At 42.0% G+C, this 22,136-nt stretch overlaps 1 protein-coding gene across 5 annotated transcripts in view; it reads right to left on the bottom strand.

The window, feature by feature from the left end:
* CADM1 (cell adhesion molecule 1) overlaps positions 1-22,136 on the bottom strand; it is a 529,619-nt gene that overhangs the window by 197,731 nt on the left and 309,752 nt on the right. For all 5 annotated transcript variants that reach the window (XM_082273840.1, XM_082273838.1, XM_082273837.1 and 2 more), the window contains 3 exons: positions 21,882-22,034; positions 21,025-21,162; positions 13,590-13,751 (listed from right to left, as the gene is read on the bottom strand). In XM_082273840.1, the coding sequence (XP_082129966.1) occupies positions 13,590-13,751; positions 21,025-21,162; positions 21,882-22,034 (453 nt within the window). The remainder of the gene's footprint in view (positions 1-13,589; positions 13,752-21,024; positions 21,163-21,881; positions 22,035-22,136) is intronic.

Raw genomic sequence — 22,136 nt, forward strand, 5'->3', positions numbered from 1 at the left:
ATTAAGATATTGTCAGGATTGCCGTTTTTAAATATCCCAGACCAGTGTTACCACAGAGACTTCTATAACATAGTAATTATAGCAAAGCAAGGTGGATTACATGTTATGTAAAGAATTTACAGAATTGGTTATACAGTATATTAAGTGCCAATCCTGGCCAAAAATATATATTCTTATAGGCCAGTGATGGTGAACCTTGGCACCCCAGATGTTTTGGGACTACATTTTCCATGATGCTTATGCACTCTGCATTGTAGTTGCGCATCATGGGAAATGTAGTTCTAAAACATCTGGGGTGCCAAGGTTCACCATCACTGCTCTAGGCTCTCACACCAGCACCTGACTGCTATTCTATCCATCCCTGCGACACAGATCCTGTACATATTTCTTCTTATTATCAGCACACACGTCCTAATGAAGGGGGATTGCGAAACCACAAAACGTGTTGGAATTTTATCTTTGTATTATATTTATTAACATTTTTTTTCAAAAAGCCTCATAATGAGCTGAACAAATCTGTGTAGTACAGTCATTCCTTCCATAACTATATAATTTAAAGGGAATCCCTACAGTATAGGTTTACAGGAAAAGGACTGTGGTGTGTATGTGTGTGTGTATATATATATATATATATATATATATATATATATATATATATATATATATATATATATATAATCCTTAGCACTCCCTTCCATTCCCATCCCCCTTTCCCTCTCCCCACCGGGCAAGTTATAATTAATGCCCTTTGCAATTTGATTCTTAATTTATATTCATATCCTAGCCTACATGCGTGGCATAAACCACCTTTACATTTTGTTTTGTTAACGTACATATGCTGTGCCAGTTTGCAATGTCTACATCATTATCTTATAGGTATACATAATTAATATTGAAAACGTTTGATCTCAAACATTATATATATTATATATATAGATATATATTTTTTTTTTAGCAGAGACCCTAGAGAATAAAACAGCGATTGATGCAATATTTTATGTCACACTGTATTTGTGCAATTTGTTTTTAAAAAATACACTTTAAAAACAAAACACAATAGTTACCCCAATTTTTTTGTATAATGTGAAAGATGATGTTACGCCGAGTAAATAGATACCCAACATGTCATGATTTAAAAATGTGCACACATGGAATGGTGACAAACTACGGTACTTAAACATTTCAATAAACATTTCAATAAGCAATGCTTTACATTTATTTACAGGTAACCGGTTTAGAGATTCAGAGAAGTTCTTGTGCTATAATTATTGTTCCCGCTCTAACAATCGTATCGATACCTCACTTGCGTGAATACCATTTACATATGTGAGCCCAAATTATGTATATGGGTGTTTCTGCACACAAGCACAGAGGGATGGAGCATTTTTTTTTTTCTCGTTTATTTTACTGTTTATTTTTACACTGTCCATTTATTTTATCACTTTTATTCAAATTACAAGGAATGTCAATATTCCTTGTAACAGAAATAAGCATGACAGGTCCTCTTTATAGAGAGATCTGGGGTCATAAAGGCCCCTGTATCCCTAATGTTCCTTTAAAAAAAAAAAATCGAATTTGTTCATGCCCGAGAACCATAAGTGATGTCAGAGGTGGCTTGGGTCCTCCAAGGGCATAGAGCTGAGTAGGGGCCATCTTGCCCTCACTCCCTTTCTTGCCCACCAAGCGGCCACATCGGATCACTTCCGGGCTTAACATGTGGCTCAGAAATGACTGGGAAGTGGCGGGGGTGGGGCCACTTTTATCGGATGTCGAACCGCCTATTGTAAAAAATGATACCGGGGTTATGGCAGCTAGCTGCTGCCATAACGACAATATCAAACGGCAGACAGTAATGTTGCAATACAATTTAATACAGGAGGAATCAGAGGGCCCGGACCGTTATATATTTAAGTTCTGCTCAGAAATCGAACACCAAAAAAGGGACAAACTAGAACGTGACAAGGATGATTATTTTAAAAATGGAATTTATAATTGGATCGGTCTCACGTGGATGGTCTAGACCCTAATCACATCACCACTGAGTCACATTACGGTGTCAGTTCTTCCGTTTTATTTGACTCGGTCTCTGCATTTTTTACCCCATTGAGGGGATACAAAATACGTAGGAGGGGAGGAGGCAGACAGCACTGCAGCAAGACAGAGTTGCATCGGCCGTCACAAAGAACCAATCGTAAAACATAGTGCATATTATCTCATCAGCACAATTGTCAGTGTTGAATCAAGGCTTAGGCGTTTGCCCAAGAGAACCCATGGGTTTATTTCCTTTTGGTTTGCTAAATAAAATTCAAATTATGTCACCCACCACCTCACTCCCCTTGGAGATATAAATTAGAAACGTTAATAAAGATATCGTTGCAATTTTGTCTCATAAAACTTTTTGAAATCATATTCCAAATAATTTAACAGACCAACATTCGGCATTAAAACATTTATCACTTAGGAAAGACAATATTATCAAGCCAGCAGATAAGGGGTGTGGTGGTGGTTATGGAAACTGTCATCGGAAGGTAATGCTTTCACAATTATCTGATACTAATGTGTTTTGTAAATTATCGGTTAACCCTTTATCCTCCCATCCAAAAAACAAAATAGCTCAAAAGGGTGAATTTTTTTTTTTTTTATTGAAGGTAAAATTGTAGACAAGGATGTTGGTAAATTTTTTGGCAGGTTAGGCAATCTGTTACACCTCTCATCTATTATCCAAAATACACAAAAACCCCACTAAACCACCGGGAAGACCGATTGTTTCCTGTATTGGTTCTATCTGTCCCCCTCTAGCTCAGCTTTTTGATAAGGTCATGCCCCTATTAGTATCAATGGGCCAATCCATATAGTCGTAACACCAATGACTTCCTGTGAAAATTGAGATATTAGATTATCCACTGAAATGTTTTTTGGTCTCATGGGACATTGCCTTTTTTATATACACCTATTGAACACGTTTTAGGGGGTCTTACAAGCAATAGTGTTTTAGGTTCAGAACAGTTCAATACAGCACAGAAGACATTCTTTTATTGACCATTGCTTAATATTTTATTTTAGATTAAAAGCATATAAAAGACCACTCACATAGGTGTATGTAATATCAGACTCAATGAAACCTACCAACATGGTCGACTCCCGATCTGGAACGGAAGGGACGTCACCTGCTACCACTCCTACGCGTTGCGTCACATTCATGATGAAGTCACGTGTCATGTAACGCAATGTGTAAGAATGATAGTGGGTGACATCCCTTCTGGTCCAGGCCATGAGTCAGCCATATTGGTACTCCCAGTGAGGTTTCATTGAGTTTGATGTTCCACACCTATGTGTTTTTTTTTTTTTTTTAATATGCTTTCTTTTATTCCTTTAAGCTGAATATCCTGGGAATATCATAAATTGACCAGGTTTTATCCCATCCAATGCAAAGCTGAATTGGGGAGCATTGGAGTTTGACTAATAAAGTGCATGCATGTTGGCCGGTGGAGAATCACAGTCACGTTCTGTGTTGTATGGCGCACAAGGGTTGGACTCAAGTAACCCCATCTAAACATTTGGACTTTTTATAATAGATACTTGCTTTATTACTATCAAACTGCATTTTATAGTTTGATGAGACTGAATTTGCACTGTTTGCGATTTAATTTTTTTTATTATTTTGAGTTTAATTTTTGGAGATCACACCCCTGGAGGGTGTTTATTGTTGCTAAACATTTGTAGGCACTTTTGATTATTCTTTTTTTGCTGCCTGTTTTTTTGCCGGGGTTACATCTCCGGATGGTTTTACCTTTTTTGTATATTAACATAATTATTATATGCACTGATTTTTATGTTTACATTTGCCACTGATTACTTATCCTTAGCTTTATTGTGTTCACGGATTGTTGTTTTTTCCCAGGAATGATCAACCCTGCAGGGTGTTTATAGCTAGGTTTTTGTTATTTGTTGTAGTCAGAAGCGCAGCACTAATTAATTTGTCATTTTTTATTATGCTATTTACTGCTGGAGATTCTACTGCAAATAACTGCCCAGAGGAAGACACAGCAAGGTACAGCTGTCATTATATGAAATGTAAGTCACTCCCTCTCTGGTAAATAATTGAAGTGCTAGCAAGGAACCAAAGACGGAGAGCAATCTCCCTGATTGGGTAAGTTAGGAATCACAGTGGTGTTTGATCCTTAAGCTGGCCATAGATGGATGGAAATTTGGCCAGCTCAGCGAGGGGTGGGGGGGGTCAAATTTTGATCCATGTGGGGCTGCCCCTGCTCAACAGAATTTGATCGTTGAATCAGATTGTGAGGAACAGGGATGTTGGAAATCTTTTATCATCAGCGTCTGAAGCCACTGATCTGTGTATTGTGACAGCGGAGAGTCCCACTATCAGAATCAGGGGCTGACTGGCAACTTTTGGCCCAGCGGGCAAGAACAAACCATCGGACCCCCTCCCACTCTACCTCTTTCCAGACTCCCATTCCAGGCTAAAGGTCTGCTCCAGGTACTCTACTTACGGGCCGAAAACCGGGTTCCTGACCTGGCCAGCAGGGGGTGGGAGGAGCTGGGACAGCTCGGTTGGAGCTCTAGTGGGGCATGGAACTGGCCTCTGCTCAGACAGAGTTTACACAATCCATGCTGGGGGAGAGGCCTGCGATCTGTCCTTTTCCTCAACCCGCACTCAGTAGGTCAGTGGCAGAGACCTTTTACTATTCTTCACCAGGAATACTATAGGCATGTCTGTGGCAGAAGCCTTTTTACGGGGCATTAGAGAGGCCCAGGGTGCAATTGCCCCCCTGCTCCCTGGGCCAGTCCTCCCTGATCAGAATTCAATGTCCTAATAGGGAGATGTCTCTATCCACCTCGCTTATGTGGATGGAGGACTAGAAAGAAAAAAAGGTGACCCACCTATGACTTGCTTTGGGGGCCCATTCTTAATAAAGTTTGGATTTTGCTATTCACTATGAATTGAAACTGAAAGGTTACATAATATAGTGGCCCATTTATAAAATGCAGGAGGGGTTGTGCAGAATCGGGAAGTCACAGAGTTCTCTCTGCTTAAAACAGCATTGCGTGATTGAAAGAGAGGCTGGTCATATTACAGGTCACACGCCTGGGCTTTCTTGTTTTTATTTCTTTATTCAAACTCCATTTTTAACTTCATTTTAATAGTGCTCCGCTGGCTTCAGTGTCTCAAAGCTAGTAGAGTCCAGTAGAGTGCTGAATACATTTGTAAAGAACCCTGCTTTTTAACTGCAAGCCTTTTTAGCAGCAGTATGGTTGCGATAAGGTGACACCTTTGCTTTATAAACAGACCCTTAGGGATTGTATTGCTGGAAACAGCAATAGAATCTCTAGTCCGGTATGGTCTTTACTGTTATTTTGGTTTGCTTTAATGAGCAAAAGAAATCCCTGAACCTGTCAAATGTCCCCCGAGGAGTACAAGTACCCCTGCTGATAACGGGTTTTTGTTGAGAACAAATTTGAACACTTATTGAACACACAGATCAATTCAACTTGGACAGGTAAAAAACATTCTCAATGTATTGTTTCAGGATGGTCATCCTGGCAATTCTGCTAATATACTGAACAAAATTATAAAGGCAACACTTGTTTTTGCCCCCATTTTTCAGGAGCTGAACTCAAAGATCTAAGAAAACCGGGATTCATCCGTGAAGAGAACCTCTCCAAAGTGCCAGACGCCTTCAAATGTGTGCATTTTCACACTCAAGTCTGTTACGACGACGAACTGCAGTCAGGTCGAGACCATGATGAGGGCGACGAGCATGTAGATGAGCTTCCCGGAGACGATTTCTGACAGTTTGTGCAGAAATTCTTTGGTTATGCAAACCGATTGTTGCAGCAGCTGTCCAAGTGTCTGGTCTCAGACAATCTCGGAGGTGAAGATGCTGGATGTGGAGGTCCTAGGCTGGTGTGGTAACACGTGGTCTGCGGTTGTGAGGCCGGTTGGATGTACTGCCAAATTCTCTGAAATGCCTTTGGAGACGGCTTATTGTAGAGAAATGAACATTCAATTCGCCAGCAACAGCTCTGGTGGACATTCCTGCAGTCAGCATGCCAATTGCACACTCCCTCAAACTTTGTGACATCTGTGGCATTGTGCTGTGTGATAGAACTGCATATTTTAGAGTGGCCATTTATTAAGACACACCAGTGCAATAATCATGTTATCTAATCAGCATCTTGATATGTCACACCTGTGAGATGAATGGATTATCTCTGCAAAGGAGAAGTCCTCACTAATGCCCAGTACACACGATCCGAAAATCAGACGACGTTCCGTCCGTTTTTGTTTGGTTGCTAGGAACTCTCAATTATATTCACAAACGGGAGAGGTTACTTACGATAGGAATTTTCTCGAACGATGATTCAAAAGCTTCCAGTATGCGTAACCATGTTGTAGCGTTTGAGGGGAAATGATGTCTACTGCTCATGCGCTGTCTACTGCTCACCATTTTTTTTTCGGACGAACAACATACTGATAATACGATTATCATACGATGTGTTATAATACGATCAAAATTTTTATGCTTGCACGACCGGATAATATCGGGCGAACTGTCGTGATCGCCTCTCGTAAACTGTGTACTAACGATCAGATTATCGTCCGATGTTTTCACAAGCGTTATTTTTCGCCCGATTTTTGGATCGTGTGTACAGGCCATAACACAGATTTAGACAGATTTGTGAACAATATTGGAAAGAAATCGACCCTTTGTGTACATAGTAAAAAGTCTTAGATCTTTGAGTTCAGCTCATCAGCTCATAAAAAATGGGGGCAAAAACAAAAACGTGTTGCGTTTATAATTTTTTTTCAGTGTACATAAGCCAAAAAACAAACAAAAAAAATGATCAGGATCACCGGAGCATAAATAAGTGCAGTAATGAGTTCAACTTGTCAGAAGTTACCGTTTTCTCTCAAACAGATTTATAGATAAATAGGATTGCAACTGAGCTTTAACTTTTCCTTTTTCTATAAAGAAAAAGGGGACTGACATTCAAACTGCATGGAGGTCAAAGCAACCCCTGGCAAAACTCGCAAGACGACTGCAATGAATGGCAGCAGTAAGCTGTTTGAGGTCAGGAATCTTAATGCTTGCTGTTCCCAGGTAAGCATTTCCCAGTGTACTGAAATCCAGACGTAACGCAGGTTAATAGAAAAGAGTCATTCTAGGGTTGTCTTTTATTAAAGGCTTCTCATTAGTAAAGTACGCTGCATTCTTGCATGCATTTTGTTCTGCTGCTGCTGCCACCTGGTGGTAAATAGTAGTATAGACAATGCAGCTGGAACAAATACTGTATACTCCTTACTATCATTGTTGCAGTGGCTTATAGGCATTAGATGTACTAAAACACCCACATGGCTATGTACATATTAATATATGCTGAATATTTTCTGCTCTGCTGTAGATATGATCTCTGGCAAGTGTAATAAAACATGTACAGCCAAAACGCTTTTAGTTTTGGACAGACTAGGGAATGGATAAAACTCCGGTCCAGGGGATGTAACAGGAAGCGAAATTCACATCTTAAAGCGGAGTTCCACCTAAAACCAAAAACAAAATACATAAAAATACCCCCGGGACAGTCAGGGCTAGTGCATTCCACAATGGATAGCCTCTGAACTGTCCCGGGTTGCACTTACCTGCAAGAAAAAATACTTACCTTGAAAATGTATTGTCCAGCGCTGCCATCTCAGGTGTGGGCAGCTTGAAGCCAGCGCGATCCTCTTCTGCGTCCTCTTCGGTCCCATGAAGCACTCCCCCGGCCCCGCCGTCACTTCCGGGGCTTCACTTCCGGATGGACCGAACTTCAATTTTAGGGTGGAACTCCACTTTAAGCCAGGGTTCTGTCAGAATACCACTACCTATCAGATTCTGATCTGATCGGAAGTGACGTTCGGGCTAGAACAACTTACTGCGCATGCGTCATGCGTTAAAACATGGCCGCTATACTTTCCAATAGGTTTGCTAATGTAACAGAACACGAAGCAGAGGCGGACATCTTCTTACACCCACGCAAGTCTTGACTTTTACATGTATTTTAGCAGTAAACTCACCTTATATACTAAAATAGACTATTTCACAGCGACCGAGTAAAATAATCTATTTCATGATATAATCAGTTTGTCGCTGAGCAGTGCGGGGTGTACCAAGATGGCCGACCCCACCTTCTACCTGCAGGTTTCTCGCTATACTTACTAGAATACAATAATAATACAAATGTAATACTGTGCTTCAGTATATAACAGGGATTCTCAAACTACGGCCCTCCAGCTGTTGCAGAACTACACGTCCCATGAGGCATTGTAAAACTCTGACATAGACAGCCTAGGCATGATGGGAACTGTAGTTCCTGAACAACTGGAGGGCCATAGTTTGGAGACCCCTGGTATAGAAGGTCAGTTTACTGCTAAAATAAATGTAAAGTTCAGGACTTGCATGGGTGCAAGAAGATGTCTGCTGCTTAGTGTTCTGTCACATTAGGAAACCTATTGGAGTGCATAGCGGCCATGTTGGAACGCATGGCAGATGCGCAGTAAGTTGTTCTAATCCGAACGTCACTTTCGGTAGCAGAATCTGATAGGTAGCGTTATTCTGACAGAATACCGGTAATAAATGGATTGTAATCAGGCAATTCCAACAGAAACACTAAAGACCAGGGTTTCTCAATCAGGGTTCCTCCTGAGGTTGCTAGGGGTTCCTTGAGCAAAGGGCAATTTCTGCCTCTCAGATATGTGTCCAATGACACCACTGCTCCGTTTAGCTATCTATAAGGGGGTAATTCTTCCCGATGATGACAAGATGTGTCATGAGTTGTAAAGGGGTTCCTTGAGCAATGGGCAATTTCTGCCTCTTTAATAAGTTCCCACTGACACCATTGATATTTTAAGCTATCGCTAAGAGCCCATTTAGACAGGGGTGACACGACTTGCTGGGGCGACCTGTGAAGTCGCAGTGCACAGCGTGCACCGCGACCTCGGCGCAACATGCACGGACTTCATATAATTGAAGTCAATGCAAGTCGCCTCCAGGTCGCCCCAAAGTAGTACAGGACCCTTTTTCTAAGTCGGAGCGAGTTGTGTCGCTCCTATTAGAACGTCGCCTGACAAGTCGCGCTAGTGTGAATGGACCCTAAGGGGGAATTCTTTTCAATGTCCACAAGAGTAAGGAGCATTGTTCCCGCTGACCATCACACTAACGTATAATGAGTTGTAGATATAGTCATTTTTAGCAGGGGTTCCCTGAGACCAGAAATTTATTTCAGGGGTTCCTCTGTGTTGAAAAGGTTGAGAAAGGCTGTTATAGACCAGCCTTTTTCAACCAGGGTGCCCTGGCACTCTGGGGTGCCTTGAGGTTTCTTCAGGGGTGCCTTGGCAAAATGCCTTAAAACTGCAAAAAATTGTATACAAGGCAGCGGGTGGATGAAGCCTGCCTTATAGTTACACAAAGCCACAGGCTTTCATTGTGCACCATTATGACCTTCTAGCTGCTGACGACCTGGACATCATCAGTTCATAAGGAGGATGTTAGTTGCCTGCATAGAATCATTGTTTGACCCTACCTTGCCTCTCTCTCTAATGAGCTTTGGGGTCACATTAGCTGAGTAATGGAGAAAAACGGAGGGAGAAGAGAAACATAGGAATACTAGTCAGTATTAGTTTGCAAAGTGTATTTTCTTTGGAAGAATAAATAACCTCCAACGTTGGGTGTTCTACGTATTTAGATGTTGCTGCATTATGTAAAACTATTAGAATAGCTTTTACATTTTATAATAGGGTGCCTCCAGATTGTCCATAAATTTAAAGGGTGCCTCAAGACTGTTCATAACTTTAGAGGGTGCCTTGACTGAAAAAAGGTTGAGAAACACTGCTATAGACTATTGATTTTATGGCGCTTTTCCACTGCATGGAACCGAACGGTTCAGCTTGCTTTTGTGCTTTTCCACTGCTGGTACCGCATGGTATGGTGTAGGAAAGGTTCGGTACGGTACGGCTGCGCTTTTCCACTGCATGGAATCGAACGGTACGGCTCTCAAAAACAGTACCACCTCAATTGTGGTTCCAACAGGTACCATACCCGGTACCATATCCCACAATCCTTTGCATGCAGTCACTACTAGCCACTGATCGGTCAGAGAATCCCACCCACCCCGTTGTTATCCCACTTAACTTTAGTACTACTTTAGTGGAAAAGCAAACCATACCGTACCGTACCGAACCGTTCCAACACCGTACCATGCGGTACCAGCAGTGGAAAAGCAAACCGGGCCAAGCCGGTACTTGCAGTGGAAAAGTGCCATTATTGTATTCATCACTTTGGTGGTTGTTCACATTTACCAGCACAATTGCAGGATTTATTTTGATATATTGCAGATTTGCTTAGAATAGCACTGTGCTTTTATAGAAAGTGTTCATCATACATCACATATTAGCGTTGCACATTTGTTTACATCTAACAAGGAATGTGTCTGGATTGGGACAATTTCTACTGTCTTGTACAACGTATAGAAGCTGTATATATATATATATATACACCCCTGTAACAGAAATGAAGTCAGTCTCCATTGCCAAGGGGCCTAAACCCGATCTCTATTCCCTTCCGCAGCCTCTGCATACTTCATACACTGTTCATCTATTGCAGAGCATTAGAATAATAATCATGGCAGATGAGACGGATTTACCACCAATGAGCATTGATTTACATGAAACACAGAGGAATAACTGTAGCAGCAGGGAAGATATAGATCCATAAATCATTTACATAATACATTTAATAACTCTCTCTATACTTTTCATCAAGCTCATCAGAAGCATTCCAGAGAGCTCTATGTGGAAACAACTCTAACACCTTTATTCCTCAACTTTCATTTTCACTTAAATGCAGGCTGGAGCCTTCCTTTTTCTTTCTTTCCAGTTTTCCCATGCTAAAACAATGAAATGCATTTCTGCACAAAGCATGAAAAAACGTATTAGTGTGAATCCAGCCTTATAATCAACAACCCATGGTAATATTAATCAGTGATAGGCAACGCTACCCAATGCACTTCTACTTCACCATTATGCAAAGGTTAAAGTGATTGCAAACCCTCACCTTGTAAAACAACCCATTCAGTTTAAAACAGAAATGAAAGGCAAAGCACTTGTGTATAGATATATAAAAAACAAACAAAAAAAAAAAACATTCTAAATACTTTTTTCCCATTTTTATAAGTGATTACATTCACTCTGTTTTCAGCTGCATAAGAACTGGGGTAGGAGAAACAGCAGCACACTGAGCTTCCCAGTAAAAGGCTGTGCGGGGGGACAAGTCTGATCATTGGAGGAGAGCACAGCTAGAGAACTGACTACAGTGTCTTCTCCTGCTTAGTGTCGTCACTTTTGAACTGAACTGGCCAGATCACCAGGGAATTTTACACAAAGGAAGCAATATAAAGAGAACAGGATCATCTTCCATACAAGTACATGGTACAGCAGGCACATATCAGGAATACTAATGTTGGGTTTACATGTTCTTTATCTGCTTAACTAATTTTTTTATAATCAATGCAGACACATACGAGACACTTTGTGTAATATGTGCAGTTTGTGAAATGCAACCTCCTTCTCACGCTTCATATTGGTCTAGGTGAGGCTGCAGCAGGCTCATAGAGCAGGTAGATCTGGGACAAAAACACTTTGTGTAATACAGTGCCATGCGAAAGTATTTGGCCCCCTTGAACTTTTCAACCTTTTGCCAAATTTCAGGCTTCAAACAAAGATATAAAACTGTAATTTTTTGTGAAGAATCAACAACAAGTGGGACACAATCATGAAGTGGAACGAAATTTATTGGATATTTTAAACTTTTTTAACAAATAAAAAACTTAAAAATTGGGCGTGCAAAATTATTCAGCCCCCTTAAGTTAATACTTTGTAGCGCCACCTTTTGCTGTGATTACAGGTGTAAGTCACTTGGGGTATGTCTCTATCAGTTTTGCACATTGAGAGACAGAACTTTTTGCCCATTCCTCCTTGCAAAACAGCTCGAGCTCAGTGAGGTTGAATGGAGAGCGTTTGTGAACAGCAGTTTTCAGTTCTTTCCACAGATTCTCGATTGGATTCAGGTCTGGACTTTGACTTGGCCATTCTAACACCTGGATATGTTTATTTGTGAACCATTCCATTGTAGATTTTGCTTTATGTTTTGGATCATTGTTTTGTTGGAAGACAAATCTAAGTCCCAGTCTCAGGTCTTTTGCAGACTCCATCAGGTTTTCTTCCAGAATGGTCCTGTATTTGGCTCCATCCATCTTCCCATCAATTTTAACCATCTTCCCTGTCCCTGCTGAAGAAAAGCAGGCCCAAATCATGATGCTGCCACCACTATGTTTGACAGTGGGGATGGTGTGTTCAGGGTGATGAGCTGTGTTGCTTTTACGCCAAACATAACGTTTTGCATTGTTGCCAAAAAGTTTGATTTTGGTTTCATCTGACCAAAGCACCTTCTTCCACATGTTTGGTGTGTCTCCCAGGTGGCTTGTGGCAAACTTTAAACAACACTTTATGGATATCTTTAAGAAATGGCTTTCTTCTTGCCACTCTTCCATAAAGGCCAGATTTGTGCAGTATACGACTGATTGTTGTCCTATGGACAGAGTCTCCCACCTCAGCTGTAGATCTCTGCAGTTCATCCAGAGTGATCATGGGCCTCTTGGCTGCATCTCTGATCAGTCTTCTCCTTGTACGAGCTGAAAGTTTAGAGGGACGGCCAGGTCTTCGTAGATTTGCAGTGGTCTGATACTCCTTCCATTTCAATATTATTGCTTGCACAGTGCTCCTTGGGATGTTTAAAGCTTGGGAAATCTTTTTGTATCCAAATCCGGCTTTAAACTTCTCCACAACAGTATCTCGGACCTGCCTGGTGTGTTCCTTGTTCTTCATGATGCTCTCTGCGCTTTAAACTGACCTCTGAGACTATCACAGTGCAGGTGCATTTATACGGAGACTTGATTACACACAGGTGGATTCTATTTATCATCATTAGTCATTTAGGTCAACATTGGATCATTCAGAGATCCTCACTTAACTTCTGGAGAGAGTTTGCTGCACTGAAAGTAAGGGGGCTGAATAATTTTGCACGCCCAATTTTTCAGTTTTTTTATTTGTTAACAAAGTTTGAAATATCCAATAAATTTCGTTCCACTTCATGATTGTGTCCCACTTGTTGATTCTTCACAAAAAATTACAGTTTTATATCTTTACGTTTGAAGCCTGAAATGTGGCAAAAGGTTGAAAAGTTCAGGGGGGGGGTGGTGAATACTTTCGCAAGGCACTGAATGTGCAGTTTGTGAAATGCAACCTCCTTCTCACGCTTCATATCTGTCTAGGTGAGGCTGCAGCAGGCTCATAGAGCAGGTAGATCTGAGACAAAGAAACACTTTGCTGTATTTTCACAAGCTGTCATTTAGGCAACTAAAATAAATTAATTGGGAGGGCTGCCAGGTAAACAAAATGAATGCAATAAAGAAAAGGAACCTATCATGTGATATCCCAGGCATACATCATAGCCAAATATTCCACGTCTGGTACTCACATTGCACTTCAATATACTGCCGGGTCTCCAAATCCTTCACAGCTGGATGGTCAACCATACACACAAAGGGAACGTCATCATCTTCGCGGAGGACGGTGACGGATATCTGACTGCGTACTCTAAACATCTTGTGGTCCACGGCCTCCACTTCTGTTTTACTACCTGTGAACATCCCATATAAGTCATTAGGTCAGAGTAATGCCGCATTACAAAGCTCATCTTTCATCACTTTGATTTCCTGCAGTAACGCTGCTGCTCTTACGGCTGCCATATGTACTAAGTGCACTTTGCAGAGTCATTTTCCCCATCTTGTCAAATGTATGTCCTAGTTTTTTTTTTTGTTTGCCTCCACAACTGTAAGCAATGTCAAAATGACCCGGTTGCCAGTTTCTCCAACTAATAGGTAATTTTGATTTGCTTTTTCTTTTCTGCATAGAAATATCACACGGCTGAGCAATGACTCACTCTCTTCCCTTAACAAGCAACTAGCCGTCTCTTTGTTTCATGTTCTACACCGACACGCTAAATCGCTTCTAAGGTCTGTGCCGTTTATGCTGCTCAGTGATGAATCACATGGAGCTTGCAGCATTATAATAAATCCTGTCAAACTTAACCTTTGACATATATGCATAATTCTTTATTGCCATGTGACTGCAGCACACTGCTTGGTGCATATGGAAAATCTGTTAAATCTCGGAGCAAGCATAATAGACATTAAGGTGTAAGATTCTATTAGATACTAGTATATATATTCAATTCCACCAGCCTTGTGTATCATGAATAAAAACAAATGGCTAACGTAAGAGCAGTCAGAACCAAACCTGACTATATTACAAAGGACTGATCATAATAATGCAATCACTTAATGACGTTTAAAGCTGAACTCCAGGCAAATAGATAAATACAAAAATGCAATACATATGAGCAAGCGGTTTAACCTGAAAACAATTTGTAATTCAGTCCATGCAGATCTGAGATTTATGCAGCTCTGACACAGCACAGCCCTTTCTAGCAGGACAGGATACCCAATTTTTAACTCTCCGGCATTACAGTAATAACTGAAGTGTTAAGCCCCGTACACACGAGTAGAAATTGGTCCGGGAAATTTCGTCCAACGACCGATCGGCCGATTTTCGGCTTGTTAGTATGGTGCTTCCGACAACCGACTCCGACTTTTCGGCCGAAAAAATCCTGGTGTGCAGGCTATATAATTTTTGTCGACCGTCAACACAACATCCGATTTTCGTCTCATTAGTACAGATTTCGATGGGGAAAAAATCTTATGAGCAAGACTAGGCATGCTCAGAGATGAAAGAACACAAAGAAAGCAATCCAACACATGACATCACTTCTGAAGTAGAATTCTGTCGTGTGGGAAAATTCATGTGCAGTCTAGAGCACATTCCAACGGACACCACTCTGGACAAAAGACGGATGACCGGTCGGCGGAAATCCGTTGCGTGTGTACGAGGCTTAAGGCTGGCCAGCAACCAGCAGTTTGAACAAAAAAAAATGACCCGATTCTCCCATCCACATAATTAAAGGTAGATGGGGGAATTCTCCCAGCGGTCTCTTTGTATTCTGACAACGGAGAGACTTCCCAGCCATCAGATTACCCAGATCAGCACTGCTTTCTATTGCCTGCATTGCTGATCGAGGGAGAAACAGACAGGGTGATTGAACAGAAGTTAGTATGTAGATCGACTTCTGATCAACCACAGTGGCCACACATGGATTGAAATTTGACTGGTCCCTGCTGATCCAGACCAATTTCAATAATCCATGTATAGCCAGCTTAGGTTCACCATTTTAGAAAAAATTGAAAGATTAACACCTTAACCCCCCCCCCCCACCCCAATGGTCCCTGCTGCACTTACCTCTGGTGGGTGACAAGTTGTCAGTGCTTCCAGGACAGATTAGAGAGATTCTGATGGGTCAGGGTCAGGGTCAGAGTCAGAGTCAGGGTCAGGGTCAGCACAGAGCACAACTCTGATCTGTCCTGGAAGCAATGTAGAAAGAAGGGGGAGAAGAGCAAGGCTTTTACAGTGTGTGGGCACTGACAACTTGTCACCCACAGAGGTAAGTACAGCAGGGACCATGGGGTGTAAGTAGTTAGTTCAACTTTTCATTTTTTTCTGAAAAGGTGAACATAAAGTATAATTAAAGGCAACACTTTTTTTTGTTTTGGATAGAGTAGAGATGGATCGTGACACTTGTCAGTTTTTATTGCTGCCTGTGCCCCCACTGGGAAAATTCACCCTGTTTACCTTTATCATTAAAAGTGAAAGCAAAAGAAAATCCCAAGGGGAAATGGGGACACTAGTTGGTGACCTGCTGGTCCCCAAGAGATTCCCTAATTTGCAAGGATTTCCTCTCATTTCTTGTTTGGCTATGGGGCAGGATGTGAAGGAAAATCCCTCAAATGGGACGCAGACGGCAAAAAAAAAAAAAAAAAAAAAAAAAAAACCCTCCCCTGCTCTATTCAAAATGAAAAAAAAAAGTTTTGCCTATAGTTCTACTTTAGGCAAGCTGATTCGTCCTGGAAGCACTGCAGAAAGAAAGGGGGAGAAGAGCAATGATTTCTAATCCATGGACCGTAGCACAGGCTTCATGGACAATGAAAGCTCCTCTCCCATGGGGGCACATACAGTGGGGGTGATATTTTACCTGAAAAGGTAAACTAACCCTTTAAGGAAACCTATTTATAAGCTCTGTTTTCTCCTCCTATCAGCATGCTCACTGATCAGCTCTCTGTGCTGCTTCTCCCTTACACAAGCTAAACTCTGTGGTACAAGAACTGCAGGAGGCTAGCACCAAATCCAATTCAGGTATTTGCTCTAGTTGTAAAAAAAATAAAAATACATTGATTAATGAGTTAATGAATACGGAGTTGCATTAATTCATTATTTTTCTATGTGCCTAGAATTCAGCTTTGGCAGTTTCTGAAGACATTCATGTTATAGTATACACTTCTAGTACTTTACCTATTCTCCTCTATGTTGCAGCTGAACAAATATAATGCATTATGCATTACATCAACCAACCAAAGATAAATGCAGTCTGACAAAAAATGAAATATGATTGGTGGACATAGATACAGAATATCATAGCTCTGGGCACTGATATTAAAGAAGTCATATGGTATTCTGATAAGTTGAACTTCCCATTGCAAGAGCTTTCTACTTCAATCTTTTGGAACATACTGATGAAAATGCTTTCCTTTATATCACCACTAAAATGCTCTAAAAAAACTGTGAAAACTGTCAAAAAGGAGGGAAGTGTACAATAAAGATAGCCAAGAAGAGTAGACGCTATAAGGCCAATAGAAGCAAATCCCTGGAGTTCAGGGGTTGGTATGGCTACTGGATTCTGAGTGGTCACAAATGAAGGCTTTAAGCTGAAAATGCTTTGTAGTGAATGGAGAACTGCCATTATATTCTGTTCCCTGGAATCAGTCCAACAGCTTGCTCACACCATGGAATGCATTATAACCTACATTACCGTAACATACTGTAGCTATGCATTGCCATTCAAAGTTAATTGCATTCAAACACACATCTACAGTGCTGAACACCTGAGTTATAAAGCACTGAAACACACAGATGCATATTCTTGCACTGCTCTAAAATATTGTGCAGGGTCAGTTTTTAGGTGACAGTCTTAAAATAATTGGGCTAATTAACAGAATGCATCACAAGGTACAAAAAAACCATGTGATGCAATGCACTATATAGGTGTCCTTTTATGAAACGGAGATGAGCAGTGATCCTGCTGATCACAGCTCATTTCTGATCATTCTCAGTTTATGAAACAGAAATGATCTGGGGAGAACATGTTCTCCGCTGATCATCTCTTCACACGGGAATCTGTCATTGACAGACACAGAAATGGCCAGACTATGAAGCTGCGATCCCCGCACTTCACTGGCGATCTGGGTCAGAATTCACACTCCCGGGTTCACCAGCCTGGAGCTTGTGAAGCGGGGAGTGAAGACAGAATCGGGGGAGAACTGAGGGGGAAAAAGGAAGATTATCGACTTCCTTCTTCCTCGTTCAGACCCCCCAACACAGTAATCATGTCCCCCTGCCATATTTATGTATATATATACATGTATATATATACACACATACACGTAGATATATATACAATGTATGTGTATGTGTATTCAGTGTATATATATATATATATTTATGTAAGGGGACTATTATTTATAACCTCGTGTACTCAGCAGTGATAATTTATCTCTGCTTGTTAAAGCGCGCCAGGGATTTTCATACTACTGTAATCTCGCTTTGTCTCACGAGATTACAGATGCCCCATTGACTTCTACACAGATCTCCGAGAAAACCGTTCTCCTCTGATCACCCTGGGCGAACTGAAGTTCTCCCATTCATAAAAGGGGTGCCAGATGTGATCATTTTCCCTGGAGAACTGTAGAGAAGCCAACGGAGAAAAAAATTCACCCGTTCATAAAAGGACACCATAATGTGGATGTACCCTTAAGGTGCAAATAACCCCTCCAAAAAAATACATAAAGACCCCTTTCACACTTGCGGAGGGTTCAGATCCGCCTGCCAGTTTTTCAGGCTGATCTGATCGGATGCCCCATGCATCTCTATGGGGCATCGGATGTCAGCGGAGAAATGTCAGCTGACATCCGATCTGATCCGTCAAATCTGGACGGATAGAAACCCTATTTTCCATCCGTCCAGTGGATTGGATGAAAACAGACAGGCGGTCCGTTCTCATCCGATTCCCCCATAGAGAACAGCAGGGACCTGACAGCTCTGTCTCCGCACACAGACCGGAGACAAAGCTGCCACCCGCCTGCTCATCGGGGGATCGGCAGATCGATCCCCCGCTGAGAAAAACGGAGTCCGCCGACGGACTCCAAGTGTAATAGGGGCCTAAAGGTCACCGTTTCCTAGGTGTAGTGGCTGCATTATATTTCCATTTTTTTAGGATTTTTTTTCACCTGGAGATCTGGTCAGTAAATCTTTTTTTTTTTTTTCTTAACTTCCTTTAGGGCTCGTTTAAAAACATGGTTCAAAATGTGGCACGGGACATGGTTTTTTTTTTTAATCACAAGCACTCTGAATGAAAAACAAAGCACCTGTCATTAAATAAAAAGGTTACCTTATAGTCCTGTTCACATGTTTGCTTTGCTTCAAAAATTATACCCCATGTCGCTTTCTTGGTGCTTCAACGTGTCTCCAAAGCCTCCACAAAAGTCTATGACATAGCTCGCTTACAGCACCTGAAGCTGTTGAGGAGCTTTTATTCAGTTAGCTTTGCTTTGTTTTGGAAGTGTTGCAGGTATGAGATATCCCAGGATGATTGGGAAACCAACAAGTGAACCGGAAAGACGTCACTGGCAGTCACTTCCAGTTCATGTGTAAATATTCTGGGAGTGTCTGGTGTAGAAGTGACATCTGGTGTGCAGCGTGGAGCAGCAGGAAGGTGCGGGTCCGGACTGGAGTGGAGCAACTAGCAGACAGCACATGTGGTGTGCAACATGGGAACGCTATAGCAGAAGGTAAGCGGGAAAAGGAGAAAGAGGACTGGGTGGCAGAGGATCAGCAGAGCTGGGAGACCAGAGCAGGATAAATTAGCAGATGTCACATGTGGTGAGCAACATGGAAGCAATAAAGAAGGAGGTGAGCGGGGAATCAACAAAGCTGGGGGTACTACTGAGCAGGGTATCTGCTGAACAACGGTACTAATAAGCTGGGAATTTGCTGAGCAGGGGTGCAAATTAGCTGGGCATCAGCTGATTGGAAGTATTACTGAGCCAGGCTTCATTAAAGCTTCAAAAAAGCATCACCCAAGCATCAAACACACATCAAAAAAGCATTTGGTAGGAGCTTTAATGTGCGTTAAAGTCAAATCAATTGAGAATATGTGCCCTAACAGTCTAAGATGTATAGACAAAGTGGCAATTGGAGGGTTGAGACAAACCATTTACCTTTTACAGGGGTGCTTATAGTGGACTGCATTTATTCATCTGTGTAAAGCCTTTCAAAGCCCACCAGAAGTGTGCTCTCACCGCTGACAGGGCTTCCATCTTCACCCAGTCTTCCAGGTTCGTGGGCTCTGGCCGTTACTCCCACGCATGCACACTGGAGCCACAATCACGGCACAGCACTCTGAAGGGACAGGATACTCAGTATCCCGTTCCATCAGAGTGCACAATGCACATGAGCCGGTGACAGGATACTCAGTATCCCATCCCGTCAGAGTGCAGCGCACATGAGTCATTGATAGGATACTCAGTATCCCGTTCCTTCAAAGTGCAGTTCACAGGAGCCAATGACAGGATACTCAGTATCCCGTTCCATCAGAGTGCAATGCACATGAGCCAATGACAGGATACTCAGTATCCCGTTCCTTCAGAGTGCAGTGCACATGAGCCAGTGATAGGATACTCAGTATCCTGTCCCTTCAGAGTGCAGTGCACATGAGCCAGTGATAGGATACTTAGTATCCCGTTCCTTCAGAGTGCAGTGCACATGAGCCAGTAATAGGATACTTAGTATCCCGTTCCTTCAGAGTGCAGTGCACATGAGCCGGTGACAAGATACTCAGTATCCCATTCCTTCAGAGTGCAGTGCACATGAGCTGGTGACAGGATACTCAGTGTCCCGTTCCTTCAGAGTGCAGTGCACATGAGCTGGTGACAGGATACTCAGTGTCCCGTTCCTTCAGAGTGCAGTTCACAGGAGCCAATGACAGGATACTCAGTGTCCCGTCCCTTCAGAGTGCAGTGCACATGAGCCAGTGACAGGATACTCAGTGTCCCGTCTCTTCAGAGTGCAGTGTACATGAGCCAATGACAGGATACTCAGTATTCCGTCCCTTCAGAGTGCAGTGTACATGAGCCGGTGACAGGATACTCAGTATTCCGTCCCTTCAGAGCGCAGTGCACATGAGCCGGTGACAGGATACTCAGTATTCCGTTCCTTCAGAGTGCAGTGCACATGAGCCAGTGATAGGATACTCAGTGCCCCGTCCCTTCAGAGTGCAGTGCACATGAGCCGGTGACATCTCTGACTGTGGAAATAGTGAACATCTCAAAAACCATGCCGTTTAGGTGATATTTTTTGTACTTACAAGTAATCTTTATTAGAAGCTTACCTGTAGTTACAAGTCACCAAGCAGTGTTTACCACCGCTTTACATGTTACATCTGCAGGACAGTTTGTTCTGTTAAAAAATAACAGACTTACTGGATGGATCACCAGGTTAAAAATTAGTAAGCTGCAATATGATAAATGTATGCTTTTGGGTTTAATTTTTCTTTAACTTTTGTTCTATCAAACTATTGTTTTCAACTGTATGATAATGGGCTGACTGCTGTGTGTATGGCCTATATAACTTGTATAGCAATCAGATTTATTTACTATGGCACATGCTTATAGCACGTCAGTTCATCTTACCTTCGATCTCCTGATTTCCCTTGAACCAGCGTATTACTGCAGCTGGTTTGCTGGCCATGGCTGTGCAATTCATCTCCACTTCCTCCCCTTCCACATACGTGTCCTTCTGCACATCAATGACCAGGTTGTTTGGTGGAACTGAAACAATAACAAAGATGGGGTGGAAGGACATAGCAAGAAATGGGTGATTATCATGAAGATCAGTCTACTGGAGCAAAGGGAACCAAGGATAAAAGCTACAGAATTTGGAATTTGCAGCACTAAAAGCTTTTGCTAACAACATGCAGCAGACTACACCGGGGCTTATTTATAAAACCCAGAAAAACTGTTGCCCATGGCAACCAATCACCCATTATCCTATTTTCTAGCCTCCAGAGGAGGAATGTCAGCTGCAATCATGTTACTTCTTGCGGCCTATCAGATCAGTTTTCCTTCAGCCTGGTTACTATAAATAAGCCCCGGCACGTGTGACCGGATTAAAGACCTTCAATGATCACGGCACGTTTTGGCCTTTGTGGACAGATGACTTCGAACAACGGTTTTAGACAAATGAGATAAAAGGCCACACACTAAAAGAGGTTAACACAAATATCACCAAAGACCAGGACAGATTGCCTGCGACACAACAGATGTAGATGACATATTCATTAACTGAGAGGGTCAGCAGAATGCAGCGGCATCAGTTGTTTTTAGACATTATAAAGGGATAAAATTAAACAGAAAATGTTTGCATAGGGAAAATAGAAGAGAGGAAGGTGAAATTCGGGGCACGGACATACAGAACAAGAGTGATCATGAAGAGATGATAGGAAAACAGGTAACATACAGATAAGACTTGGGGGGTTGTTACTGCTTACTAAGAACTGTAATGGTGGTGTAGGCCTCCTGTGGGGGGTCAGTGTAGAGCTGGCAGAAATATCTCCCCTCATCGTGGATAGACACGTTCGTGAGCGACACCCTCAGCTCGTTACTGGAGAAGTTCACCAGCTGGAACCGTGCATCTTTCAGAGCTGCGGAATTTTCAGAATATTAGTACTTTCCAGTAAATAATAAAGCAAAGCCACATGTATCACCATCTGTTGTCAGCCATGGAAGAAGTGCACATTACTCAG

Source organism: Pelophylax lessonae, assembly GCF_965119305.1.
Source record: "Pelophylax lessonae genome assembly, chromosome: 12".
NCBI classification, from domain to species: domain Eukaryota; kingdom Metazoa; phylum Chordata; class Amphibia; order Anura; family Ranidae; genus Pelophylax; species Pelophylax lessonae.